General features: G+C 42.9%; 1 protein-coding gene across 5 annotated transcripts in view; it reads left to right on the plus strand.

Annotated features, from left to right (window-relative positions):
* The window catches only part of LOC143294705 (dystrobrevin beta-like), a 109,486-nt gene that overhangs the window by 80,109 nt on the left and 3,933 nt on the right, over window positions 1–25,444 (plus strand). For all 5 annotated transcript variants that reach the window (XR_013056913.1, XM_076606116.1, XM_076606113.1 and 2 more), the window contains 5 exons: window positions 13,899–13,984; window positions 16,091–16,301; window positions 19,719–20,082; window positions 22,491–22,541; window positions 24,155–24,332. Coding sequence is in view for 4 of the 5 variants with exons in the window: in XM_076606116.1 (XP_076462231.1) it covers window positions 13,899–13,984; window positions 16,091–16,301; window positions 19,719–20,082; window positions 22,491–22,541; window positions 24,155–24,332 (890 nt within the window). In the remaining variant the exon portion in view is untranslated. The remainder of the gene's footprint in view (window positions 1–13,898; window positions 13,985–16,090; window positions 16,302–19,718; window positions 20,083–22,490; window positions 22,542–24,154; window positions 24,333–25,444) is intronic.

Here is a 25,444-nt window from a genome sequence, read left to right on the forward strand (position 1 = left end):
CTCTCCCTCTCTTTCTCCCTCTCTCTCTCTCCACTCACCCTCTCCCTCTCCCTCTCTCTGCCTACCCCCTCCATGTCTCCCCCTTCCACCGCGAACAAGCAGCTGAGGAAAAAACATCCCCCCAAAAAAACAAAAAACAAAACAAAACAAAACAAAAAAACCCGAAAAAAACAACAACAAAAACCAGAGCGTCAGCAGTGATGTGTGGCGTGCATGCAGGCCCGTCTGTAGCTATCGGCAGTCAGCATGCACACGACGTTGGCGTGATCCGGTGATGAGATTTCAGCAGGGCATAGTGGACGGGAAAGGGAGGAAAAACTAAAGGAGGAAAGGCAAGAAAAAGGTGTTATTTTAAAAAGATATATATATATATTAAAGGGTTATGCTGTGCTGAGAGTTTTGCTGTTTTAATTACAACAGCAGCAACAACAACAAGAAGAACTACAACAACAAGAATGATGATGATGATAACTTATTGTAACAAACAGCAACAACAACAAGAATGATGATAATTTATTGTAACAAACAGCAGCAACAGGAACAACAGCAACAAGAATGATGATAATTTATTGTAACAAACAGCAGCAACAACAACAACAACAACAAGAATGATGATAATTTATTGTAACAAACAGCAACAACAACAACAAGAATGATGATAACTTATTGTAACAAACAGCGACAGCAACAACAATTATAATAATTTATTGTAACAAACAGCAACAACAACAATTATAATAATTTATTGTAACAAACAGCAACAACAACAACAACAACAAGAATGATGATAATTTATTGTAACAAACAGCAACAACAACAATTATAATAATTTATTGTAACAAACAGCAACAACAACAACAACAAGAATGATGATAATTTATTGTAAAAGGCAGCAACAACAACAACAACAACAATGATGATAATTTATTGTAACAAACAGCAACAACAACAACAAGAATGATGATAATTTATTGTAACAAACAGCAGCAACAACAACAAGAATGATGATAATTTATTGTAACAAACAGCAGCAACAACAACAACAAGAATGATGATAATTTATTGTAACAAACAGCAACAACAACAACAACAAGAATGATGATAATTTATTGTAACAAACAGCAGCAACAACAACAACAAGAATGATGATAATTTATTGTAACAAACAGCAACAACAACAACAACAAGAATGATGATAATTTATTGTAACAAACAGCAGCAACAACAACAAGAATGATGATAATTTATTGTAACAAACAGCAACAACAACAACAAGAATGATGATAATTTATTGTAACAAACAGCAGCAACAACAACAAGAATGATGATAATTTATTGTAACAAACAGCAGCAACAACAACAAGAATGATGATAATTTATTGTAACAAACAGCAACAACAACAACAAGAATGATGATAATTTATTGTAACAAACAGCAGCAACAACAACAAGAATGATGATAATTTATTGTAACAAACAGCAGCAACAACAACAAGAATGATGATAATTTATTGTAACAAACAGCAGCAACAACAACAAGAATGATGATAATTTATTGTAACAAACAGCAGCAACAACAACAACAATGATGATAATTTATTGTAACAGACACCAACAACAACAACAACAATGATGATAATTTATTGTAACAAACAGCAACAACAACAACAAGAATGATGATAATTTATTGTAACAAACAGCAGCAACAGGAACAACAACAACAACAAGAATGATGATAATTTATTGTAACAAACAGCAACAACAACAACAACAAGAATGATGATAATTTATTGTAACAAACAGCAACAACAACAAGAATGATGATAATTTATTGTAACAAACAGCAGCAACAACAACAACAAGAATGATGATAAATTATTGTAACAAGCAACAACAGCCGTCACAAGAACAAGAATGATGATCATGATGATTTATTGTAACAAACAGCAACAACAACAAGAATGATGATGATTTATTGTAACAAACAACAACAACAGCAGCAGCAACAACAAGAATGATGATAATGATAATTTATTGTAACAAACAGCAACAACAACAACAGCAACAACAACAACAACAAGAATGACGATGATGATAATTTGTTGTAACTTTTTTTTGGCGCAAACTGTCCCGTTCGTTCTCCAGTGTTGACAGTCAATGATCCCCCCCCCCCCCCCCCCCCGCCCCCTCCCCCTTTCCATCGTCTCCTTCCCTTAACAGTTCGTCGGAGGATTGTTTTAGCAAGGCCGTCGGATCTTGTCTCGTGGTCATACCAACATAGTGTTGTTTTCCGAACTGATGTCAGCAGATCTTTATATCTGATAGTGTTAGTGCTGCTTGATGGTTTGATGCACGTGTTCAGTGGTGATGTGATGTGATCAGTTGTATCGGACGTTTAGTAACTTGCTGTAAGTGGAGTGATGGCCCAGAGGTAACGCGTCCGCCCAGGAAGCGAGAGAATCTGAACGCGCTGGTTCGAATCACGTCTCAGCCGCCGATATTTTCTCCCCCTCCACTAGACCTTGAGTGGTGGTCTGGACACTAGTCATTCGGATGAGACGATAAACCGAGGTACCTTGTGCAGCATGCACTTAGTGCACGTAAAAGAACCCACGGCAACAAAAGGGTTGTTCCTGGCAAAAATCTGTAGAAAGATCCACTTTGACAGGGAAGAACAAATAAAACTGCACGCAGGGAAAAAAAAAAAAAAAAAAGAAAAAAAGAAAAAAAAAAAAAAGAAAAAAAAAAGGGTGGCGCTGTAGTATAGCGACGCTATCTCCCTGGGGAGAGCAGCTCGAATTTCACACAGAGAAGTCTGTTGTGATAAAAAGAAATACAAATACAAATACCGCTTGAATTCTTAATTTCCACTGTCGCCGTGACGGTCCCGTCCGTGTCTCACACATGCACACAGGAAGATGGTATAAACCATGCACCACAAGAGTTCTCATCTCGTGTTTCATGGTGATTGTTGTCCTTCCATGAAGGTTTCGCTCTGGACAGTCCCGATGTTTGTCTTTGCTACCCTTGAGAGGATTTCTGGCTTGGATCCTTCGTTGCCGATGACGGGTCCAAGGCAAATGAATCGTCGAACAGTAGATCATAGCTTCAGTCCCCGGACATTCACTTATCAGCAGTGATGGTGGTGCTGTGGGTTGACCACCAGCTTGGTGTTTCCGGCGCTGATTTCTTGTGTCGTATAATGTTGACATTTAATCTAGTCTTTTTACAAGCTCGGCGAGTATGATTATGTAGTAAGATATGTAAATTTTAGTGCTGTGGGTTGACCACCAACTTGGTGTTTCCGGCGCTGATTTCTTGTGTCGTATAATGTTGACGTTTAAACTTGTCTTTTTACAGGCTCGGCGAGTATGATTATGTAGTAAGATATGTAAATTTTAGTGCTGTGGATTGACCACCAGCTTAGTGTTTCCGGCGCCGACTTCTTGTGTCGTATAATGTGTGACGTTTCATCTAATCTTTTTACAAGCTCGGCGAGTGTGATTATGTAATAAGATATGTAAATTTTAGTCAGTCACAAGTTGACAAGAACAACCAGCGCGCCCGCGTGCGCGCGCGCGCGCACACACACACACACACGCACGCACGCATGCACGCACGCACGCGCGCGTGAGCTGACATGCATACATGCACTGAGGCAGACACAGCATTGCAGAAAAGTCGAACGACTCTCTCGTTTTCATCTTAAAAAAAAAAGAAAAAAAAGTGGTGTTTGTAAAGGAGTTAAGGAGGGGGCAGGATGAGGATATTGGAGGGGGAGAGGGAGGAGGGGGGGAGGGGGGGCAGGCGAGTAATGCCAGTGGCGGATCGAGGGGTGGAGGTGGGGTGTGTGTGTGGGGGGGGGGGGGGGGGGTAAGGATGGTGGGATAGGGGGTGAGGTTAGGGTAGGTAGCATGGGCCAGGTAGGGGAAATTGGGGGAGGGTGGTAGGGGTAAGGGGGGTGGGGGAGGTGAGGTTACGGTATGTAGTATTATATAGTGTGGGCCGGGGTAGGGAAAATTGGGGGAGGGAGGGTGGGTGTTAGGGGTAAGGATGGGGGGTGAGGTTACGGTAGGTAGTATATAGTGTGGGCCGGGGTAGGGGAAATTGGGTGAGAGAGGGAGGAGGGGGGGGGGGGGGGGGGGGGGGGGGGGGGTAGTCGGTCTAATTACCGTGATTGAGAGAGTCGACAGGCGTGAGGTAAATCCAACCGACAAGGAACGGGTAGGGAACATGGCAGGGGAAGGAACAGCGAGCAAAGATATATCGGGGATGTGGGGTGGGGTGGCTTGAGAGCAAATCAGGGAAGGGAGTAATTGAGGGGGGTGGGGTTGAGGGTGGAGGGGGTCCAATGGGGTGAGGGGGCGGGGGGGGGGGGGGGGGGGGGGGGGGATTGACGCAACAGAAAGCAAATCGGTTCGGAGATGGCCTGGCGCTGGCATAACGGCTGGGGTTGGGTTGGAGTGCATCGGAGAGGGGAGGGGATGGGGGGGGGGGGAGAAAAAAAAGAAGAAAGCCTTAGCTTAGCCTTTGGTGACCAAGACGGGGCGGGTACATGTATACGTGTATACAGATTGTGGTATTGACTGCACAGCAGTGCGTCCGTCCGCCCGCGCTTGTTACATAATTATTCATTGCTTGCTGCTGCTGATGCTGCTGCATTCAGAGTAGATCTACGCGTTCTTTGCCTGTTCTGGCGGTTTTTTTGTTTTTGTTTTGTTTTTCCACCAAAGCATACAGACGACTGCGCCTTACATGGGGGGAACACAGGACGTTCTGTCCATTCTGTCTGCAGACACGGGGGTGGGGGAATGGTTCAGACGCTCATGTGCCAATACAGTGCACGTGAGGGTCTGGGTTCGATTCCGGGTCTCACCCTTTTATCCCAAGATTGGCTGGAAAAATCAGACCAAGCGTCTAGTCATTCAGATGATAATTCGGATGAGACGATGAACTGGGGTCACGTGTGCGGTACACAACTGGCACACACTGAAAAAGAAACCGTGGCAACATTAGCGTTGTTGTTCCTGGTTGGGTTATGCTGCTGTTCAGGCATATGTCTGGCAGATGTGGTGTAGCGTTTATGGATTTGTCCTGAGACGCTGTGATGCCTCCTTGAGAAACAGAAACTGCGGACATAACCACCATCACATCCACGGTTCTGTGGGGCTCCAGACCTTTTAGAGGCAAGTTCTGCCAGATGGTGCTTGTTGAGGTCAGAAATAAACCCCCCCCCCTCTACCCCTCCCCACCCAACACACACACATGTGGGAAGATGGAAGGAAGGACAGGGAAGTGGGATGGATGGAGAAAGAATCAATGTTTACTTCTTGTCCAAACACATGCGCGGGCCTGTCTTTGAAACATAACGACGTAGCCAGAAGCACGTGTCTTGGGCTGATGGTGTTGTTTGAAGTGAATGGAAGAGGGAGTTCTTTTATGGTTATGTTGATGGTGTTGTTGTCAATGGCCATTGAGAGGAGCATGTTAAAAGGGGGGGGGGGGAGTAGAAAAAAAAAATCAAAACCAGAGTGAATTATACAAACTGTAGTGCGGGTTATATGATGTTCACAGGTACATTTGTGTACATGCATGTATACGCGCGCGCAAAAACAACAAAACACACACACACACACACACACACACACACACACACACACACACACAGAGGCACGCATGCATGCACGCAAGTAAGCGCACACATGCTTTCTCTCTGTCATGCACTCCTCTCTCTCTCTCTCTCTCTCTCTGATGATGGTGTCATACGTAATCTCGCATTGTATTTACACAGAGCTTTTAAGTTAAGAGAAACGGTATTATCATAATTTCTTTAACTAATTGTGAAAATGGTGAATGTTTACTGATAGTATGGTGACATCTGTAGACTGTATTATCACCCTTCATCCATATGGGGCTATGGCCTTGAGTGAATAAATCATCTCAGTCTCAGTCTCTCTCTCTCTCTCTCTCACTCTCTCACACACACACACACACACACACACACACACACACACACACACACACACACACACACACTCTCTTTCTCTCTTTGTCCATTGATTGATATTGATTCTATATGAATTAAGTGCAGAACAATATTATAAAATGGAATTTAAAAAAAAAAGAAAAATGAAAAAAAAGGTGGAGGCTGGGGGAGAGGGGGTGGGCGGGGAGAGAAAACGGAACTGTATGGGAAGTGAGTTGCAATGCAATCAATCCACCCAGCTTCTGCACCAGGGTGATATACACTGCAGGTTGCTAGCAGAAACGGTCAGTGTGATACACACACACACACACACACACACACAGAGTAACCCAGACCTGTCAGCCAATCCCATCGTCATTTTCCTCCAGACGACATGGTAACGCTTCTGGTCATTGTCATTAGGCTCAGTGAACCATCAAGGCAGGAAGATGATATATTGTGCTGGGATAGATCAAGTGTGAATGATACCAGGACACAGGGGTACAGCTCGCAGGGTGGTGCCAGGATGCTAAAGGTCAAGGACAGAATGGGTCTGGAAGAACACAGTTCTTGGACATGCAGTATGCAGACGAAGGTGCTGTGGCAGGATCGGGTAGATGTTGGACTTCTGGAGCCAGTTGCATTGCTTGGACGGAAGAGCCTAGTATGGTCGTAACCCGCTACTAACTGTGTGTTGTATGGAACTGACCAATGGCGTAGTTCGGTCAGCTTAGGCATTTAGTCACGCGTAACTGTCAAAAAGTTAGAACCAAGTAATGCAGCTGGTACTGTATTGTATTGTATTGTATTGTATTACTCTTTTGTCAGAACAAATTTATCTGTGTATTTGTTTCCCTGTCAGAGTGTCAGCATTTTGCCAGCGACAACCCTTTTGTTGTAGACTGAGGGTTCTGTTATTTCTTCCTTGTATCTCCAGAAATGGAAAGTTTGTGAATGCTGCTTTCCTATGACGGTTGATTGGTTGATCGTCCAGCAGGTTTGCATCAACATACATAGATAATGTATAAAATACCTGGATAAAGTGTTCATATACCCCCCCCCCACCCCCCCCCCCGCCCCCTCCCATCAAAAAAAAAAAAAAAAATCCTTACATTAGTATTGTGAACCCCCGAAAACGGAGTATGGCTGCCTACATTGCAGGGTAAAAACGGTCATACCCATAAAAGCCCACTCGTGTACAGACGAGTGAATGTGGGAGCTGCAGCCCACGAACAAAGAAGAGATGGAGAAGAAATATTGTGAGATGTGTGTGTGTGTGTGTGTGTGTGTGTGTGTGTGTGTGTGTGTGTGTGTGTGTGTGTGTGCGTGTGTGTTGTCATCTCTCACAGGAGCTGATATGATAGACTTGGGTTGGTTCAGACAGGAAGACTAGGTGAGGGCACTCAAAAGTTAGCAGCTTGTCCACATAACAGATTCCTCTTTGAGGAGGTTGCTATTTGTTAGATGATCACTTTTGAAGAGACCTTGGAAATGGATGGAGAAAAGCCAAGCAAATATTTTTGGGAGTCGCAGATTTTTGGGGTAAGGCTGTGGGATTTCTGGACAGAGACAGTGGTGGTGTGGTTTTGATCAAGAGGAGATTTTTCCTAAGTTCAAGTGGTTTTTGGTGTTATTATTATTATTATTATTATTTTTATTATTATTATTATTATTACTATTATTATTATTATTATTATTGATGGAGTCTCCCATTGGTCCGACGGATGAGTAGGCAGGCAGGCTTATCTGTCGGTGTGTGTCCTCATATGGGAGAAGAGGCCGATTTTGGATGCACAGCACTTCCCACAGGTGTTGCAAGGGAAAACGTCTCCAGAAGTTGAGCCCTGCTTCCTTCGCTCACGCTTCTCCTTAATGGCCAGCGTTCTCTTGTTTTCAAACGTCTTTATGCCACTAGAGCCTGGTTGCCTGACCAGTACAGGTGACTTTCTCCAAATTTCTCCAGTTGGAGATAATAAAGTTATTCTTCTTCTTTTTTTAATTATTTTATTACTAAAAAAAAAAAATTTAGTGAGGAGTTATTATTATTATTATCATCAGCAGTTGTATTTTGAAAATATGTTGTTGATGTTGACTTAACACATTGTTCCATGATGCTGATAAGTTATCACATCAAGACAGGGTTTTACTGGAATGCCTTTTAACATATTTATGATGAAAAATATGTCAGGCATTTAACAACAAAAGTTCTGGATCGGATGGATTCACTCTGTGTGCAGCATGTACTTAGCACACGTAAAAGAACCCGCGGCAACAAAATTCTGTTGAAAAATCCTCTTCGATAGAAAAAACAAATAAAAATGCACGCAGGAAAAAATACCAAAAAAAAAAAAAAAAAAAAAGAAAAAGAAAAAAAAAGGGTGGTGCTGTAGTGTAGCGACGCGCTCTCCCTGGGGAGAGCAGCCTGAATTTCACACAGAGAAATCTGTTGTGATAAAAAGAAATACACATACAAATACAAAATACAAATGTTGGGTCTCCTCTGGTGTGTGTCCTCTGTGCAAACTTACATCGATTGATTGATTATTTTTTTGTTTTGTTTTGTTTTGTCTTTTTATTATATTAATTATTTTATTTTATTTTATTTATTTATTTATTTATTTTTTTTTTTCTCAAGGCCTGACTAAGCACTTTGGGTTACGCTGCTGGTCAGGTATCTGCTTGGCAGATGGGGTGTAGCGTGTATGGATTTGTCCGAACGCAGTGACACCTCCTTGAGCTACTGATACTGATACTGATAGTTTAAAGTGGACAAAGCTGGCACTTAGGCAAACGAACCTGGGTATGGCTGTATGGGGGAGGGGGGTGGGATGGGGGGGACTCCGAATGAGCCGCATGAGAGTAATGCCATAGAAACTGTGCAAATGATGGAGCAACAAAAACAAACAAACAATCACATGGACCAAACTCCAGTATGCCAGCTCCTCATTTGCAAGTCTGCATCATTATGATTTATATGCATTCATGCACATAATACGAAGGGACAGGACAGTGAGCCACAGGGTTAGTGCGTGTTGTTGTCGTTTTGTTGTTGTTCGTTATTTGTTTTTTGTTCCCCCCCCCCCCCCCAACCCACTTGCTTGATTCCATTGTGTTGTGTCGGCACGACAGTGTCCATTTCGTGCCTGTGGTGATGCAGGCCACGTGGGGAACCAGAAGAAAGACCAAGCCAGCAGAAAATGCCTGTCCCACAGTACCAGCGGCAGACAAAAAGCTTGCATTTTGCTGAACCAGAGAGATAGAGAGAAGGGGGGGGGGGGGGGGGGGGGGGCGGAAGGAAGGAAGGTGATGACGGGAGGGGGGGGGGGGGGATGTGAGATGAAAGGGGCAGGGAGGAAGTGGGTGTAGAAGTGGCTGTAAATTGATAATTACCTGCAGGGCTGGGGTGGGGTGGGGTGGGGGAGCTGGGGGTTGGTGTGGTAGGTGAAAGGAGAGGCAGCTTTATCAGCCGCCATCGCTAAGCAGAGGTAATGATCCTGTCCAGAAGGCAGCAAGCAGCCTGAGCTGTTGGCCAGTCAGTCAGCCAGGCATACGATACCATACGTGCTTGCTGCTTTGTGAGCTGCTTTCTGTGGTGTGGAGAAACAAAACACACAGGTGGTGGGGGGGCAGCCAGTGTTGCTGTTATCTGTGGTGAGGTCATAGTGTAGCAGATTCATCGACAAGTTGATGTTGGCTACCCAGTCAGAAGTAGTGTGTCAGGGTCATTTTGGATATAGGGAGGTGGGGGTGGGGGGCTGGGAATGTCAGTGCCACGTAGAAGATAGTTGTGTTTGTTTTGGATATTGTGCTGCTTAATGCCACTTCTGAAGTTTGTTGTGATTATTTTGAAAATCAGGCTATGTGTGTAATGCCATGTTGAACTTGAGTTTGTCACATTGTGGTTGTTTTGAATGTCAGGCTGCTTAATGCCACTTCTGGAGTTTGTTAGGGTTATTTTGAAAAATCAGGCAAGGTGTGAAATGCCATGTTCAAGTTTGTTGCGGTTATTTTGATTACCAGGTTACATAATGCCACTTCATAGTTTGTCAGGGTTGTTTTAAATATCAGGCTTGGACGGTATGTAATGCCATGGTATGAAAGTATGCACATACTCCAAAGTTTGTCAGGGTTGTTTTAAATATCAGGCTTGGACGGTATGTAATGCCATGTTGAAGTGGTAATACCACTTCTAAGTTTGCCATGGTTGTTTTGAATATCAGGCAAGGTATGTAAATCCATGTTGAAGGACCACTTCTAAGTTTGTCATGGTTGTTTTGAATGTTAGGCTGGTTATGTAATGCCATGTTCAGGTATGCAGTGCTACTGCCAATTTTGTCAGTTTTATTTTAGATACCAGGCTAGTTATGTGATGCCATGATGAAGTTTGTTGTGGTTATTTTTAATACTAGGTTACATAATATGACTTTGAAGTTTGTTACTGTTAATTTTTAATACCAGTTGCATAATTCAATTTTTTGGAATTTGTTGTGGTTATTTGGAACATAATTTGACATTACTTGCAATATAGTTTTTCATGGTTTCACTTTGTTAGATACCAGGTCATGTTATAAGACATACGTATATACAAAGTTTATCATAGTTTTACGTTTTTAACGTACTAAGATGGTAGTACAACACTGAAGTTTATTATGGTTATTTTAGATAATACAGGCTATTTAATTTGATGTACAAAAAGCGGACATGAGTGCATGTATGTATCATACTCAGCGGATGTTGAATAGTCATTGTTAAGAATCCAGTTTTTAGGCTTACTCTCTGCCAGCATGTTCACAGACAGACAGACACACACACACACACACTCTCACACACACACACTCACACTCACTCACACACACACGCATGCACGCACGCATGCACACACTCTGACAGGGCTTGAGAGATACTGCGAAGAGCAGCATCAACACATGTGTGAAAAGCTGACAGCCATGTGTATCGATTGATGAATGGTTTTGTGAAAACCGACCCAGGTGGGCAGTGCCTGATAAGAAATGATCAGAACCCAATTTTGTTAATGTGAAGGAACGGGGAAAGCTCACTGTGTGTTGGCCAATGATAGCCAGGGAACATTTATTGTACCTCACTGTGTGTTGGTTGGCCAATGATAGCCAGTGAACATTTATTGTACCTCACTGTGTTGGTTGGCCAATGATAGCCAGGGAACATTTATTGTACCTCACTGTGTGTTGGTTGGCCAATGATAGCCAGGGAACGTTTATTGTACCTCACTGTGTTGGTTGGCCAATGATAGCCAGGGAACGTTTATTGTACCTCACTGTGTGTTGGTTGGCCAATGATAGCCAGTGAACATTTATTGTACCTCACTGTGTGTTGGTTGGCCAATGATAGCCAGGGAACGTTTATTGTACCTCACTGTGTTGGTTGGCCAATGATAGCCAGGGAACGTTTATTGTACCTCACTGTGTTGGTTGACCAATGATAGCCAGTGAACATTTGTTGTACCTCACTGTGTTGGTTGGCCAATGATAGCCAGGGAACGTTTATTGTACCTCACTGTGTGTTGGTTGGCCAATGATAGCCAGTGAACGTTTATTGTACCTCACTGTGTGTTGGTTGGCCAATGATAGCCAGTGAACGTTTATTGTACCTCACTGTGTTGGTTGGCCAATGATAGCCAGGGAACGTTTATTGTACCTCACTGTGTTGGTTGACCAATGATAGCCAGTGAACATTTGTTGTACCTCACTGTGTTGGTTGGCCAATGATAGCCAGGGAACGTTTATTGTACCTCACTGTGTGTTGGTTGGCCAATGATAGCCAGTGAACATTTGTTGTACCTCACTGTGTTGGTTGGCCAATGATAGCCAGGGAACGTTTATTGTACCTCACTGTGTTGGTTGGCCAATGATAGCCAGGGAACGTTTATTGTACCTCACTGTGTGTTGGTTGGCCAATGATAGCCAGGGAACATTTATTGTACCTCACTGTGTTGGTTGGCCAATGATAGCCAGGGAACATTTATTGTACCTCACTGTGTGTTGGTTGGCCAATGATAGCCAGGGAACGTTTATTGTACATCACAGTGTGTTGGTTGGCCAGTGATAGCCAGGGAACGTTTATTGTACCTCACTGTGTTGGTTGGCCAATGATAGCCAGGGAACATTTATTGTACCTCACTGTGTTGGTTGGCCAATGATAGCCAGTGAACGTTTATTGTACCTCACTGTGTGTTGGTTGGCCAATGATAGCCAGTGAACGTTTATTGTACCTCACTGTGTGTTGGTTGGCCAATGATAGCCAGGGAACATTTATTGTACCTCACTTGTGTTGGTTGGCCAATGATAGCCAGGGAACATTTATTGTACCTCACTGTGTTGGTTGGCCAATGATAGCCAGGGAACATTTATTGTACCTCACTGTGTTGGTTGGCCAATGATAGCCAGGGAACATTTATTGTACCTCACTGTGTGTTGGTTGGCCAATGATAGCCAGGGAACATTTATTGTACCGCTACTTGCAGTAGCAGTAAAAGAAAAATGAATATGGTTTCTCTGTGTTTATGCGTAACCATAAAAATACTGTTTCTCTGTCCTTACTCTGTCTCTATCGCTCTCTCTGTAGATATAGATATATGCTCTCTCTCTCTCTCTCTCTCTCTGTCTCTCTGTCTCTGTCTCTCTCTCTCTCTCTCTCTCTCTCTCTCCCTATATATATATGTGTGTATATATGTGTGTGTGTGTGTGTGTGTGTGTGTGTGTGTGTAATATGTACTTTCTCTCTCTCTCTCTCTCTCTCCCTCTCTCTCTCCCTCTCCCTCTCCCTTTCTCTCTCTCTCCCTCTCCCTTTCTGTCCCTCTCTCTCTCTCTCTCTCTCTCTCTATATATATATATATATATATATATATGGTGGGGGGAAGGAGGAAGGTGTACCACTGACATGAATTAGAATTTTTTTTAAGAAAAGAAAAGAAAAAACAACAACAAAAATCGTAAAAAAGATGAACCCCCCCCAAAAAACAAAAACAAAACAACAACAACAACAAAACAACAACAACAACAAAAACAACAACAAAAAACAACAACAAAAAACCCCAACATCAACAAGAAGCAAAACAAAACAAAGAAAGAAACAAACACAACAATAAACACCATCACAACCACACACAGTGTAGGCTCACCATGCAGACTCAAATGTCACCAGATCCACCATCACCTGAATCTGATGACTGACCTTGTGCTGATCACAGTGATTAGATCCACAGGGATCCCTCCCCCCCACCCCCCTGTCTGCTTCCCCCCACCCCTTCCCTCGCCAGTGTTCCTTCACCCTTCGTGGCTGAACTGGCAACTCATTAAACGGAAGGGAGAGTCGTTAGTGTCCATGAATACTGCGTGCCAGTGTGAGCTGTTCACTTCATGGAAAGACACTCAGACACTAGCAGTGACTAATACTGTCCCGATTTCACTCTCTCTCTTTTTCCACTGCTGGTCACAGTTTGTTCTGTGTTATGCCAGTATCAGAACTGTTCAGATGGGGAGATATATATATATATATATATATATTTTTTTTTTTTTTTAAATTTATTTTTATACGACCAACGTCAGCTTGCTGATGAGTCTGTCAGTGTTGATGCATGCTGGGTATTTTCGTGTTTCCATAACTCAGTGAAAGGTGACTTTGATAAAAGGAACTTAGATGTGCGTATTTGATGTTTTGCATGTGCTGTACATACCAGTGGGGTTCAGGCACTAGCAGGACGGCAAATGATAATTATTTTGACCTACGAGAGAGTGGAAAAATCTCTAGCCTTGATCCACCAAGTGTTCTGAATCCAGGGGGTCAGACTCAGGAGAGCTCACGTGAGCAGATATGATGGAGCGCATATTGATATATTTGAACGCAGGGACGCCTTCCTATGAAACTGGAACTGGAACTCTCTGCTTCTCTGTTGCAGTCACGGAGCCCAACAGAACTTCACTACAATCTGGATTCCAACAGGGCCCAGCGAGACCTGGTGGCTCAGCTGGAGGCAAAGAACAGGTGAGTATGTTGGTAAGGAACAGGTGAATAACAAGACAAAGAACAGGTGAATGAACAAAGAATAGGTGAGTATGTTGGTAAGGAACAGGTGAATAACAAGACAAAGAACAGGTGAATAAACAAAGAATAGGTGAGTATGTTGGTAAGGAACAGGTGAATATCGAATAAGCAAGACAAAGAACAGGTGAATAAATTGACAAAAGAACAGGTGAATATGTTGGTAAGGAACAGGTGAATAACAAGACAAAGAACAGGTGAATAAACAAAGAATAGGTGAGTATGTTGGTAAGGAACAGGTGAATAAACAAGACAAAGAACAGGTGAATAAACAAAGAATAGGTGAGTATGTTGGTAAGGAACAGGTGAATAACACAAGGAACAGGTGAATAAATTGACAAAAGAACGTATGTTGGTAAGGAACAGGTGAATAAACAAGACAAAGAACAGGTGAATAAATTGACAAAAGAACGTGAGTATGTTGGTAAGGAACAGGTGAATAAACAAGACAAAGAACAGGTGAATAAACAAAGAAGAAGAGGTGAATAAACAAAGAAGAAGAGGTGAATAAACAAAGAAGAAGAGGTGAATAAACTGGTGAAGAACAGGTGAAGAGATAGGCTATGAATAGCTCAATTTATAGACGAAGAACAGGTAAATAGACTGGCAAAACAGGTGAATAGATAGGGAAAGAACAGGTGACTCAACATGCAAATAACAGGTGAATAAATTGCTGAGAGAGACCGACTGACTGATAAGCAAACAGACTGTAAGGTGTTATTAATTAAATGATGATGATGATGATAATCATTATTGTCATCATTATTATCATAATTATTGTTATCGCTTTAGCTTCACACATTTGATTCCTTCGACCAGGAGTGACAGGAAAAAGGACTTAAGATATTAAGTAAATACTGAACATATTTTTTGAAAAAAGAAAAGCTGTTGCATTGTTGTATTTAACAGTGATGAAACAGCACAAAATATTATGATGGAATATAAGAAGATAACATCATCAACACAGTTGAAGAGCAGTGCATAAGTAAAGAGAGAGAGAGAGAGAGAGAGAGAGAGAGAATCAGAGCACCTTGGTATACTTTGTGTAACATCATGACTGCGCCTGTGAATGCATTCGTCAAGAACAGAGGTCAAGGATATATTGTTTTAAACCAACTCATCGTGTTTTTTTTTTTTTTAGTGTGTGGTTCCCCCTTAACCTGCTACCTCCCATGTGTCCCCCCTGTCCCCACCCCCACCCTTCACTCTCTTGTTTAGAATAGTTCTCCACTACGCAAGGTTAAAGTCATCTGTGCATTGTAAGTAACAACTCATCTTTCAATACTCTCACATAAACACACACACACACACACACACACACACACACACACACACACACACACACATAGATTCAGAAGGATATCAGTTCATCTTGAGCATTGAGAAGCAATTGAACTTTATGTTGTGTGAGATACATTCCAAAATTCATTTTCGATCTTCTGGCTACTTCACTTCAGATTCCCAGAATGAAGGCAAAGGGGTTTTGCTTTCCTGTTTTAACACCTTTCATTTGCACTCCTTTCACACAACAAACATTATGAAATGTGGGTGTGGATACAGATTGCAAAACATACTGCTCTACAAGTGATAGAGCATAGAGATAACACAGGAGATATGGACGGTGTGCAGGGAGATAATGCGGGCGTTATGGATGGTGTACAGGGAGATAATGCGGGTGTTATGAACGTTGTGCAGGGAGATGATATGGATGTTGTACAGGGAGATAATGCAGGAGATATGGATGGTGTGCAGGGAGATAATGCAGGAGATATGGACGGTGTACAGGGAGATAATGCAAGAGTCATGGACGGTGTGCAGGGAGATAATGCAGGAGATATGGACGGTGTGCAGGTAGATAATGCAGGAGATATGGACGGTGTACAGGGAGATAATGCAAGAGTCATGGACGGTGTGCAGGGAGATAATGCAGGAGATATGGATGGTGTGCAGGGAGATAATGCAGGAGATATGGACGGTGTACAGGGAGATAATGCAGGAGATATGGACAGTGTGCAGGGATATAATGCAAGAGTCATGGACGGTGTGCAGGGAGATAATGCGGGAGATACAGCGCCTGCGCCTGGAGCAGGAGTCGTACGCCACGGACCTGGGCAACGCCAGCTCCTACAACCCCACCCTGCTGGCGGAGCTGCGACTGCTGAGGCAGCGCAAGGAGGAGCTGGAGAGTCGCATGTCGGCCCTGCAGGAGTCGCGCAAAGACCTCATGGTGCAGCTGGAGAACCTCATGAAGCTGCTCAAGGTCCGGGTCAATGGCATGGTGATGCTGCCCATTTCAGTTTCAGAAGAGTGATAGAGACAGACGTAGGGAGGAAGAGAGACACAGTGAAAGAAACCGGGGAAAACAATGGGGGACAGAGAGAGAAATAACGGAAGAGAGAGAATTACTGTGGAAGAAAAAGAAGCGGAAGTTTCAGTGTCTTCCCAGAAGCCTGGCTGACCACCAGCAAAAGCCAACAGGCTGAGCCAGGCTGTGAGTGCATGGATATATTTATGATTTGTTCTGCCTATCAGAGTGGATTTCTTCCACAAAATTTTGACAAACGCTTACGTTGCCGCGGGTTCTTCTTCAGTATGTCAAACTTGGGAGAAAGGCTGAGACTGGGATTCAAACCCTGACCCTCACAGACACTGTACTGGTAGATAAGCATTGTAATCGTTCTGCCACCTTCTTCCTTTTGTGGTGATGGTTCAGCTTAATAACGTGGATATGGTTCGTCAGTTTGATAATGTAGTTATAGTTCAGTTTCAGCCTGATAATGTGGTGATGGTTCAGCTTAATAACGTGGATATGGTTCGTCAGTTTGATAATGTAGGAATAGTTCAGTTTCAGCCTGATAATGTGGTGATGGTTCAGATTAATAACGTGGATATGGTTCGTCAATTTGATATTGTAGTTATAGTTCAGTTTCAGCCTGATAATGTGGTAATGGTTCAGCTTAATAACGTGGATATGGTATGTCAGTTTGATAATGTAGTTATAGTTCAGTTTCAGCCTGATAATGTGGTTATGGTTCAGCTTAATAACGTGGATATGGTTCGTCAGTTTGATAATGTAGTTATAGTTCAGTTTCAGCCTGATAATGTGGTGATGGTTCAGCTTAATAACATGGATATGGTTCGTCAGTTTGATAATGTAGTTATAGTTCAGTTTCAGCTTGATAATGTGGTGATGGTTCAGCTTAATAACGTGGATATGGTTCGTCAGTTTGATAATGTAGTTATAGTTCAGTTTCAGCCTGATAATGTGGTGATGGTTCAGATTAATAACGTGGATATGGTTTGTCAGTTTGATAATGTAGTTATAGTTCAGTTTCAGCCTGATAATGTGGTGATGGTTCAGATTAATAACGTGGATATGGTTTGTCAGTTTGATAATGTAGTTATAGTTCAGTTTCAGCCTGATAATGTGGTGATGGTTCAGATTAATAACGTGGATATGGTTCGTCAATTTGATAATGTAGTTATAGTTCAGTTTCAGCCTGATAATGTGGTGATGGTTCAGATTAATAACGTGGATGTGGTTCGTCAATTTGATAATGTAGTTATAGTTCAGTTTCAGCCTGATAATGTGGTGATGGTTCAGCTTAATAACGTGGATATGGTTCGTCAGTTTGATAATGTAGTTATAGTTCAGTTTCAGCCTGATAATGTGGTTATGGTTCAGCTTAACAACGTGGATATGGTTCGTCAGTTTGATAATGTAGTTATAGTTCAGTTTCAGCCTGATAATGTGGTGATGGTTCAGCTTAACAACGTGGATATGGTTCGTCAGTTTGATAATGTAGTTATAGTTCAGTTTCAGCCTGATAATGTGGTGATGGTTCAGCTTAATAACGTGGATATGGTTCGTCAGTTTGATAATGTAGTTATAGTTCAGTTTCAGCCTGATAATGTGGTAATGGTTCAGCTTAACAACGTGGATATGGTTTGTCAGTTTGATAATGTAGTTATAGTTCAGTTTCAGCCTGATAATGTGGTGATGGTTCAGCTTAATAACGTGGATATGGTTTGTCAGTTTGATAATGTAGTTATAGTTCAGTTTCAGCCTGATTATGTGGTAATGGTTCAGATTAATAACGTGGATATGGTTCGTCAATTTGATAATGTAGTTATAGTTCAGTTTCAGCCTGATAATGTGGTGATGGTTCAGCTTAATAACGTGGATATGGTTCGTCAATTTGATAATGTAGTTATAGTTCAGTTTCAGCCTGATAATGTGGTGATGGTTCAGCTTAATAACGTGGATATGGTTCGTCAATTTGATAATGTAGTTATAGTTCAGTTTCAGCCTGATTATGTAGTTATGGTTCACTCTGTTAGTGTGTTTATGGTTCAGCTTGATAATGTAGTTATGATAAACCACGATGGTTATGGTTCAACTGTATTAAAATCTCAACATGGACTGAATCAGGCGTGGGTGAATTTGTCTTTGTTTTTTTTTTAGTTGGTTGTGGTATGCGCCAACATGATACTTAGACTGGGAATCAGAATCAGTTGTTGGGGCTGTATTTGCTTGATTGTGTGATCAAATTCAGTTGTGTGTGGGATAAAGTTCAGTTGGTTGTGAGTGAGATTTTAGTTGGATGTGTGATGAATTTGGATGACAGTCAGTAATGTGATAAAATTGGGTTGGTTGCGGGGAGTCAAGTGTGTATTCTCCCTTCTGAAGGGTATCTGGTATGTGCGTCAGTCAGATGCCATTATTCCACCTCTGTTTGATTTTTTATTTTTATTTTATTATTTTTTTTGTACGCTTACAGTTTACTTCATCAAGTTTTTGCGCCTTATAAATATTATTATTAGTAGTAGTAGTAGTTCTTTTTTTTATATATATATTTATCTATTATTTATTTACTTTTTTTGTTTTCTTTTGTTTGTTTGTGTTGTTTTGTTTTGTTATTTTATTTTATTTTCATTTTATTTTATTTTATTTTATTTTATTTTTAAAACAATTTTTCTCAAGGCCTGACTAAGTGCGTTGGGTTACGCTGCTGGTCAGGCATCTGCTTGGCAGATGTGGTGTAGCGTATATGGATTTGTCTGAACGCAGTGATGCCTCCTTGAGCTTCTGATTCTGATTCTGATACTGTTTGATTTGTGTGGACTGTTGGTGTGTGTAGCATAGGTTGACAGCATCTTGTTTTTCTTTGTTCATATTTGACATTATGATTTCTCCTCCTTCTCATTGGTTTATTGTCTGTTTACTGCAAGGTGATTAAGACATGTACGCCTTCCTTCGTTTCAACACATGGATGTATTCTCATGCAATGGATGTGGAGAATGGGTGAAGGATTGGACGTGGGGAGGGCGGTGTATTGAGAAACACACACACACACACACACACACACACACACACACACACAAAAGAACTAAAAACAAAACACATCTAACAATGGAGTGTTGAGGTATTGGGTGGAGTTGTCGTCAGTCTTATACTGCTAGCAGTTACTAATAGAAATTGCAGCTATCTACCCACCATCACAGATTAATGGAAATCATTTAAAATACCTTGATTAACGTCATGTGTTGTGTTCAAGTCATGTCTTGTGCTTATCCTCTGATTCTTTGTTAAAGTAGGCTTGTCACACCTGTGCTCTCATTCTCACCAATTACTGTACATCTGTGTATGTGTGTCTGTGTGTGTGTCTTTACATAGAATCAGCCCAGCTCCCCTCGCTCCACGCCCAATAGCTCCCCAAGGTCAAGGTCAGGGCTGTCGCCCACCTTCGCTGCGGCTGCCCAGACCAGCCAGGCGCGTGGTGCAGGGGGGGCGGTGATCCCCAGCCTGGGTTCGAGCCCCGCGGGGGTGGGGATGGGCGCGGGAGCAGCCGGAGCCAGCGCCAGCACCCCGGGCACCCCTCTGGACTCCTCGCTGACCGGGGTAGGGGGGGACGTGCGCCAGGCCTTCCAGGGGCCCTCGCTGTCGGCCGCCCACACCCGCAGCTTGCGCAACGACCTGCTGGTGGCTGCTGACTCCGTCACCAATGCCATGTCCTCCCTGGTGAAGGAGCTGAATTCGGGTAGGTGTCCCCCGTGTTATGAGTTGAACTCTGGTATGTATCTCTTCTGTCAGGTGAAAGAACTGAACTCAGGTGTGTATCACCAGTGCTATATCCTCTCTGGTGAAGGAGCTGAATGCAGGTATGTGTCGCAAAAGCCGTCTTCTCCCTGGTGGAAGAATGGAACTCGGTTGCATAACACCAATGCGATGTCTTCTCTAGTGAACTGAACTCAAGCAGGTGTCACCCATGCCATGACTTGTCCTCTCTGGTGAAGGAACTGAACTCAGGTAGGTGTCACCCATGCCATGTCCTCTCCAGTGGAAGAGTTGAACTTGGGTATGTGTAACCAGGGTTTTGTCCTCTGTGGTGAAAGAACTGAACTCAGGTGTGTACTACCAGGGTGTGTTCTCTCTGGTGAAGGAACTGAACTCAGGTAGGTGTCACCAATGCCTTGTCTTCTCTGGTGAGAGAACTGAGCTCGGTGCATGACACCAGTGCTGTCTTCTCTGGTGAAGGAACTGAATCAGGTATGTATCACCAGGACTGTGTCCTTTCTGGTGAAGGAGTTGAACTTTGGTAGGTGTTGCAAATGCCATCTTCTCCCTGGTGAAAGAATGGAACTCGGTTGCATGACACCAATGTGATGTCTTCTCTAGTGAACTGAACTCAGGTAGGTGTCACCCATGCCATGACTTGTCCTCTCTGGTGAAAGAATTTAACATCACCAGGCCTATGTCCTCTCTGGTTAAGGAACTGAATTTGGGTGGGTGTCACTTATGCCATGTCCTCTTTAGTGAAGGAGTTGGAGTCGGGTATGACGGGTGCAATAGCCGAGTGGTTAAAGTGTTGGACTTTCAGTCTGAGGGTTCCAGGTTCGAATCATGGTGATGGCGCCTGTTGGGTAAAGGGCGGTGATTTTTACAATCTCCCAGGTCAACATATATGCAGACCTGCTAGTGCCTGAACCCCCTTCGTGTGTATATGCAAGCAGAAGATCAAATACGCAAATACTAGCCTGAAAGCGGAGTATGGCTGCCTACATGGCGGGGTAAAAACGGTCATACACGTAAAAGCCCACTTGTGTACATATGAGTGAACGTGGGAGTTGCAGGTCACGAATACAGAAAAAAAAAGAAGTAGAAGAAGTCGGATATGTATCACCAATGCTCTGTCCTCTCTGGTGAGAGAACTGAACTTGTTGCATGACACCAGTGCTATGTCTTCTCTGGTGAAGGAGTTGGACAGGTATGTATTACCAGGGCCATGTCTCTCTGGTGAAAGAACTGAACTCAGGTATGTATTACCAGGGCCATGTCTCCTTGGTGAAAGAACTGAACTCAGGTATGTATCACCCGGGCCATGTCTCTTTGGTGAAAGAACTGAACTCAGGTATGTATCACCCGGGCCATGTCTCTTTGGTGAAGGAACTGAACTCAGGTATAATTACCAGGGTCATGTCTCCCTGGTGAAAGAACTGAACTCAGGTATGAATTACCAGGGCCATGTCTCTCTGGTGAAAGAACTGAACTCAGGTATGAATTACCAGGGCCATGTCTCCTTGGTGAAAGAACTGAACTCAGGTATGAATTACCAGGGCCATGTCTCTCTGATGAAAGAACTGAACTCAAGTATGAATTACCAGGGCCATGTCTCTCTGGTGAAAGACCTGAACTCAGGAATGTATTACCAGGGCCATGTCTCCTTGGTGAAAGACCTGAACTCAGGTATGTATTACCAGGGCCATGTCTCCCTAGTGAAAGAACTGAACTCAGGTATGAATTACCAGGGCTGTGTCCTCTCTGGTGAAAGAACTGAACGCAGGTATGTATTACCAGGGCCATGTCTACCTAGTGAAAGACCTGAACTCAGGTATGTATTACCAGGGCCACGTCTCCTTGGTGAAAGAACTGAACTCGGGTATGTATTACCAGGGCCATGTCTCTCATTCATACCTGGACCGTGTCTCTCTGGTGAAAGACCTGAACTCAGGTATATATTACCAGGGCCACGTCTCCATGGTGAAAGAACTGAACTCAGGTAGGTGTCACCCCGCTGTGGTGGAGGAACTGTGTGTACCCATCAGAGTGGATACCCTCTTAAGATTTTTTGTAAATGGGACAACACTTACGTTGCCACGGGTTCTTTTTCAGTGTGCAAAGTGCATACTGCATGCAAGACCTCAATTGTGTTTGTTTATGTTTCTGGTAGTTATGTTTATTTAACTTTTTCATAACTGTATCCTCTGTATACATGCATCATTCCATAGAATAGTCCAGACAGAGAGGAATGTAGCTAAAAATTTTGCAAAATCAGCTGAAAATGTGTTGAAATTAAATGTTGATATTGAAGTCCTGACAATGCCATGAATGCTGCCACAGTCCATGTGAGCTCATGTCTATATCTGCACTGTTCTGTGGTCTTTTCAGAAAACAGCGGAAGTGAAGATGATGATGATCAGTTGAACGCCAAACTGAGTGGTAAGTCATGTTGTTTGATCTGTGTCCTGCTCTTTTTTAAATTTTTTTAATATTTTTTTTTAATAAATTTAAAAAATATTTTTAATCCTTTTAATTGATCAAAATAGTTAACATGCTTGTCTGCCAATAGTGTCTGTGAGGGTCTGTGTTCAAGTCCCGGTCTTGCCCTTTCTCCCAAGTTTGAATAGAAAGTCAAACTGAGCATCAAGTCATTCAGATCAGACGATAAACCGAGGTCCCGTGTGCAGCACGCACTTGGCACACTGAAGAAGAACCCATGGCAACAGGTGTGCTGTCCTCTGGCAAGTTGTGTGGAAGAAATCCACTCTGATAGGTACACAAATAAATATGCATACACTCAAGGCCTGACTTGCAAGTTGGTTATGTTGCTGGTCAGGCATCTGCCAAGCAGGTGTGGTGCTGAGTACTCAGATTTGTCTGAATGTTATGATGCCTCCATGAAAAACAAACTGAAAATTGATTGAGCTGGTTAAGATAAAACTCGTTTGGAATCAGTCTCTTCAGGGATGTGTGTGTTTGTTTTCATCTCTAAGTTTATTTTGGACTGGTTTAGTTTTTTGGACATCTTTCATGCCCTGAGATGGCGTGTACTGAAGGCTAATATGTGAGGAAGATCAACTTCTGCATTCGTGGGCTGCAACTCCCATGTTCACCCGTATGTACACAGGTGGGCTTTTACGTGTATGACCGTTTTTACCCCGCCATGTAGGCAGCCATACTCCGCTTTTGGGGGTGTGCATGCTGCGTATGTTCTTGTTTCCTAACCCACCAACCGCTGACATGGATTACAGGATCTTTAACATGCGTATTTGATCTTTTGCTTGCGTATACACATGAAGGGGGTTCAGGCACTAGCTGGTCTGCACATATGTTGACCTGGGAGATTGGAAAAAATCTCCACCCTTTACCCACTAGGTGCTATCAGTGAGATTTGAACCCGGGACCCTCAGATTGAAAGTCCAACACTTTAACCACTCGGCTATTGCGCCCGTCATAATTATGAGGTAGATAAATGGAGCTGAATTGTTATCCAAACTGGCCTGTCCTTTCTGTTAATGTATTTGTCTTTTGGTACATTTCTTTATTTGAATTAATGGTTGTGGGTAGTGCCTTGGTGTCTGTGAGACTGCAAATTGTTGCATGGGTTGTGTGTGTGTGTGTGTGTGTGTGTGTGTGTGTGTGTTTGTACACTGGTGTCAGTGTGAGGTTATGTTTGTGTGTGCATGTATATATTCGTTTTTTTCTTCTTTTTTTACATAAAACTGGGGTGGTGTCTAAAGGCCTGATTGGCACATCGAGTTTTTGTTTGAAAAACAGGCATCAGCCTCAGTTTTTTTCTTTTTTGTTTTCAGCAGATGTAGATAATCCTGGATGCTCTGACACATTGAAACTAAAATATTATTTTTTTTATGATCTGTCGCCTCTCCATTCTTTTTCTCCTCTTTCATTTTTTCCGCATCTATCTGTGAGTCAGTCTGTGACGTTCAGTATCTTTTGTCTGATACTGTTCATTTCTGTTATTCTGTATCTTTCTTTGGTGCTTAGCTGAAGAAGAAGAAGGCTTTAAAAGTGTTTTTGTGTCGTGTGCGCAGATGTGAAGTTTGAGGATGACCTGATGGTGAGATCGTCCGGCACTGACGATGTGGAGTCATGGAGGGACGACCTTCGCTGGCGCCTCAAGCAGGAGTCAGACTTTCTCGCCCAGCTGCGAGCACGGCGCCAACGTAGTGGGAATTCTAGTCAGACCACCAGTGATAACGAGCAAGAAGGGTACGTGAGGCCACAACTCTTTTTGCTTTGTTTCAAGGTGGTTATTTTTCTTGGATATCCCCCAGTTTTGATTTTATTTTGTTTTTGCAGATGAAGCATGGAAGCGCAGACCTGGAAGACACTTACTTCCCTTGATCTGCAGTAGTGATATTTTAGTTTCAAGAGGCAGTCAGCCTTGCATGGAAATAAACACATGGACACAGTGAAGGGTCATTCAAAGCAGTAAGGAATTAACAGTAAATGCTGTGAATTCTTTCTGAGTTGGTGTGGGTTATGCAGTAGTTCTTCCCGCATCAATCTCAAACAGGGCAAAGAGACTGTTTTCTCATTTGTGTCAGTTCAACACATTCAACTGTCTTTTGGAGGCATATTGTCGAACAGCAAGCATTGTGTTTTGCCACACAAAATTGGATTGCAGAACTATTTATTTTATGTACTTAAGAGCTCTATCTTCAATACCAACATTTTTTCTTCGTTTGTGGGCTGCAACTCCCACATTCACTTGTATGTACACGAGTGGACATTAACATTTATGACTTTTTTACCCCGCCATGTAGGCAACCATACTCCAATTTCGGGGATGTGCATGCTGGGTATGTTCTTGTTTCCATAACCTACCGAACGCTGACATGGATTGCAGGATCTTTAACGTGCATATTTGATCTTCTGCTTGCATATACACACTAAGGGGGTTTGGGCACTAGCAGGTCTGCACATATGTTAACCTGGGAGATCAGAAAAATCTCCACCCTTTGCCCACCAGGCGCCGTCACCGTGATTCGAATCCAGGACCCTGAGATTGAAAGTCCAACACTTTAACAACTCGGATATTGTGCCTGTCAGTACCAACGTTTGACACTAGTTTAATGATAAGAGGTAGCTGTATTTTAAATCACTGAGCCCTGTGCCTGAGCAATGCTCTGGCATTGAACTGTGTTTCAGAAAAACGGTTTCCATGTTTCTACATTTGCATTTACTGCAAGCAAAGGGAACTAACTTTTACAGTATTTTCATCTGTGTCCACACGTCAGTTTGGATTTCAGTACATTCCTGTGCCTTTCCCCATCACTGTGACAGGGGAAGCTTGCCGAGGCTGTAAGCTCCCAAGGGTT

The sequence above is a fragment of the Babylonia areolata genome, chromosome 20 (assembly GCF_041734735.1).
Source record: "Babylonia areolata isolate BAREFJ2019XMU chromosome 20, ASM4173473v1, whole genome shotgun sequence".
Classification (NCBI taxonomy): Eukaryota; Metazoa; Mollusca; class Gastropoda; order Neogastropoda; family Buccinidae; genus Babylonia; species Babylonia areolata.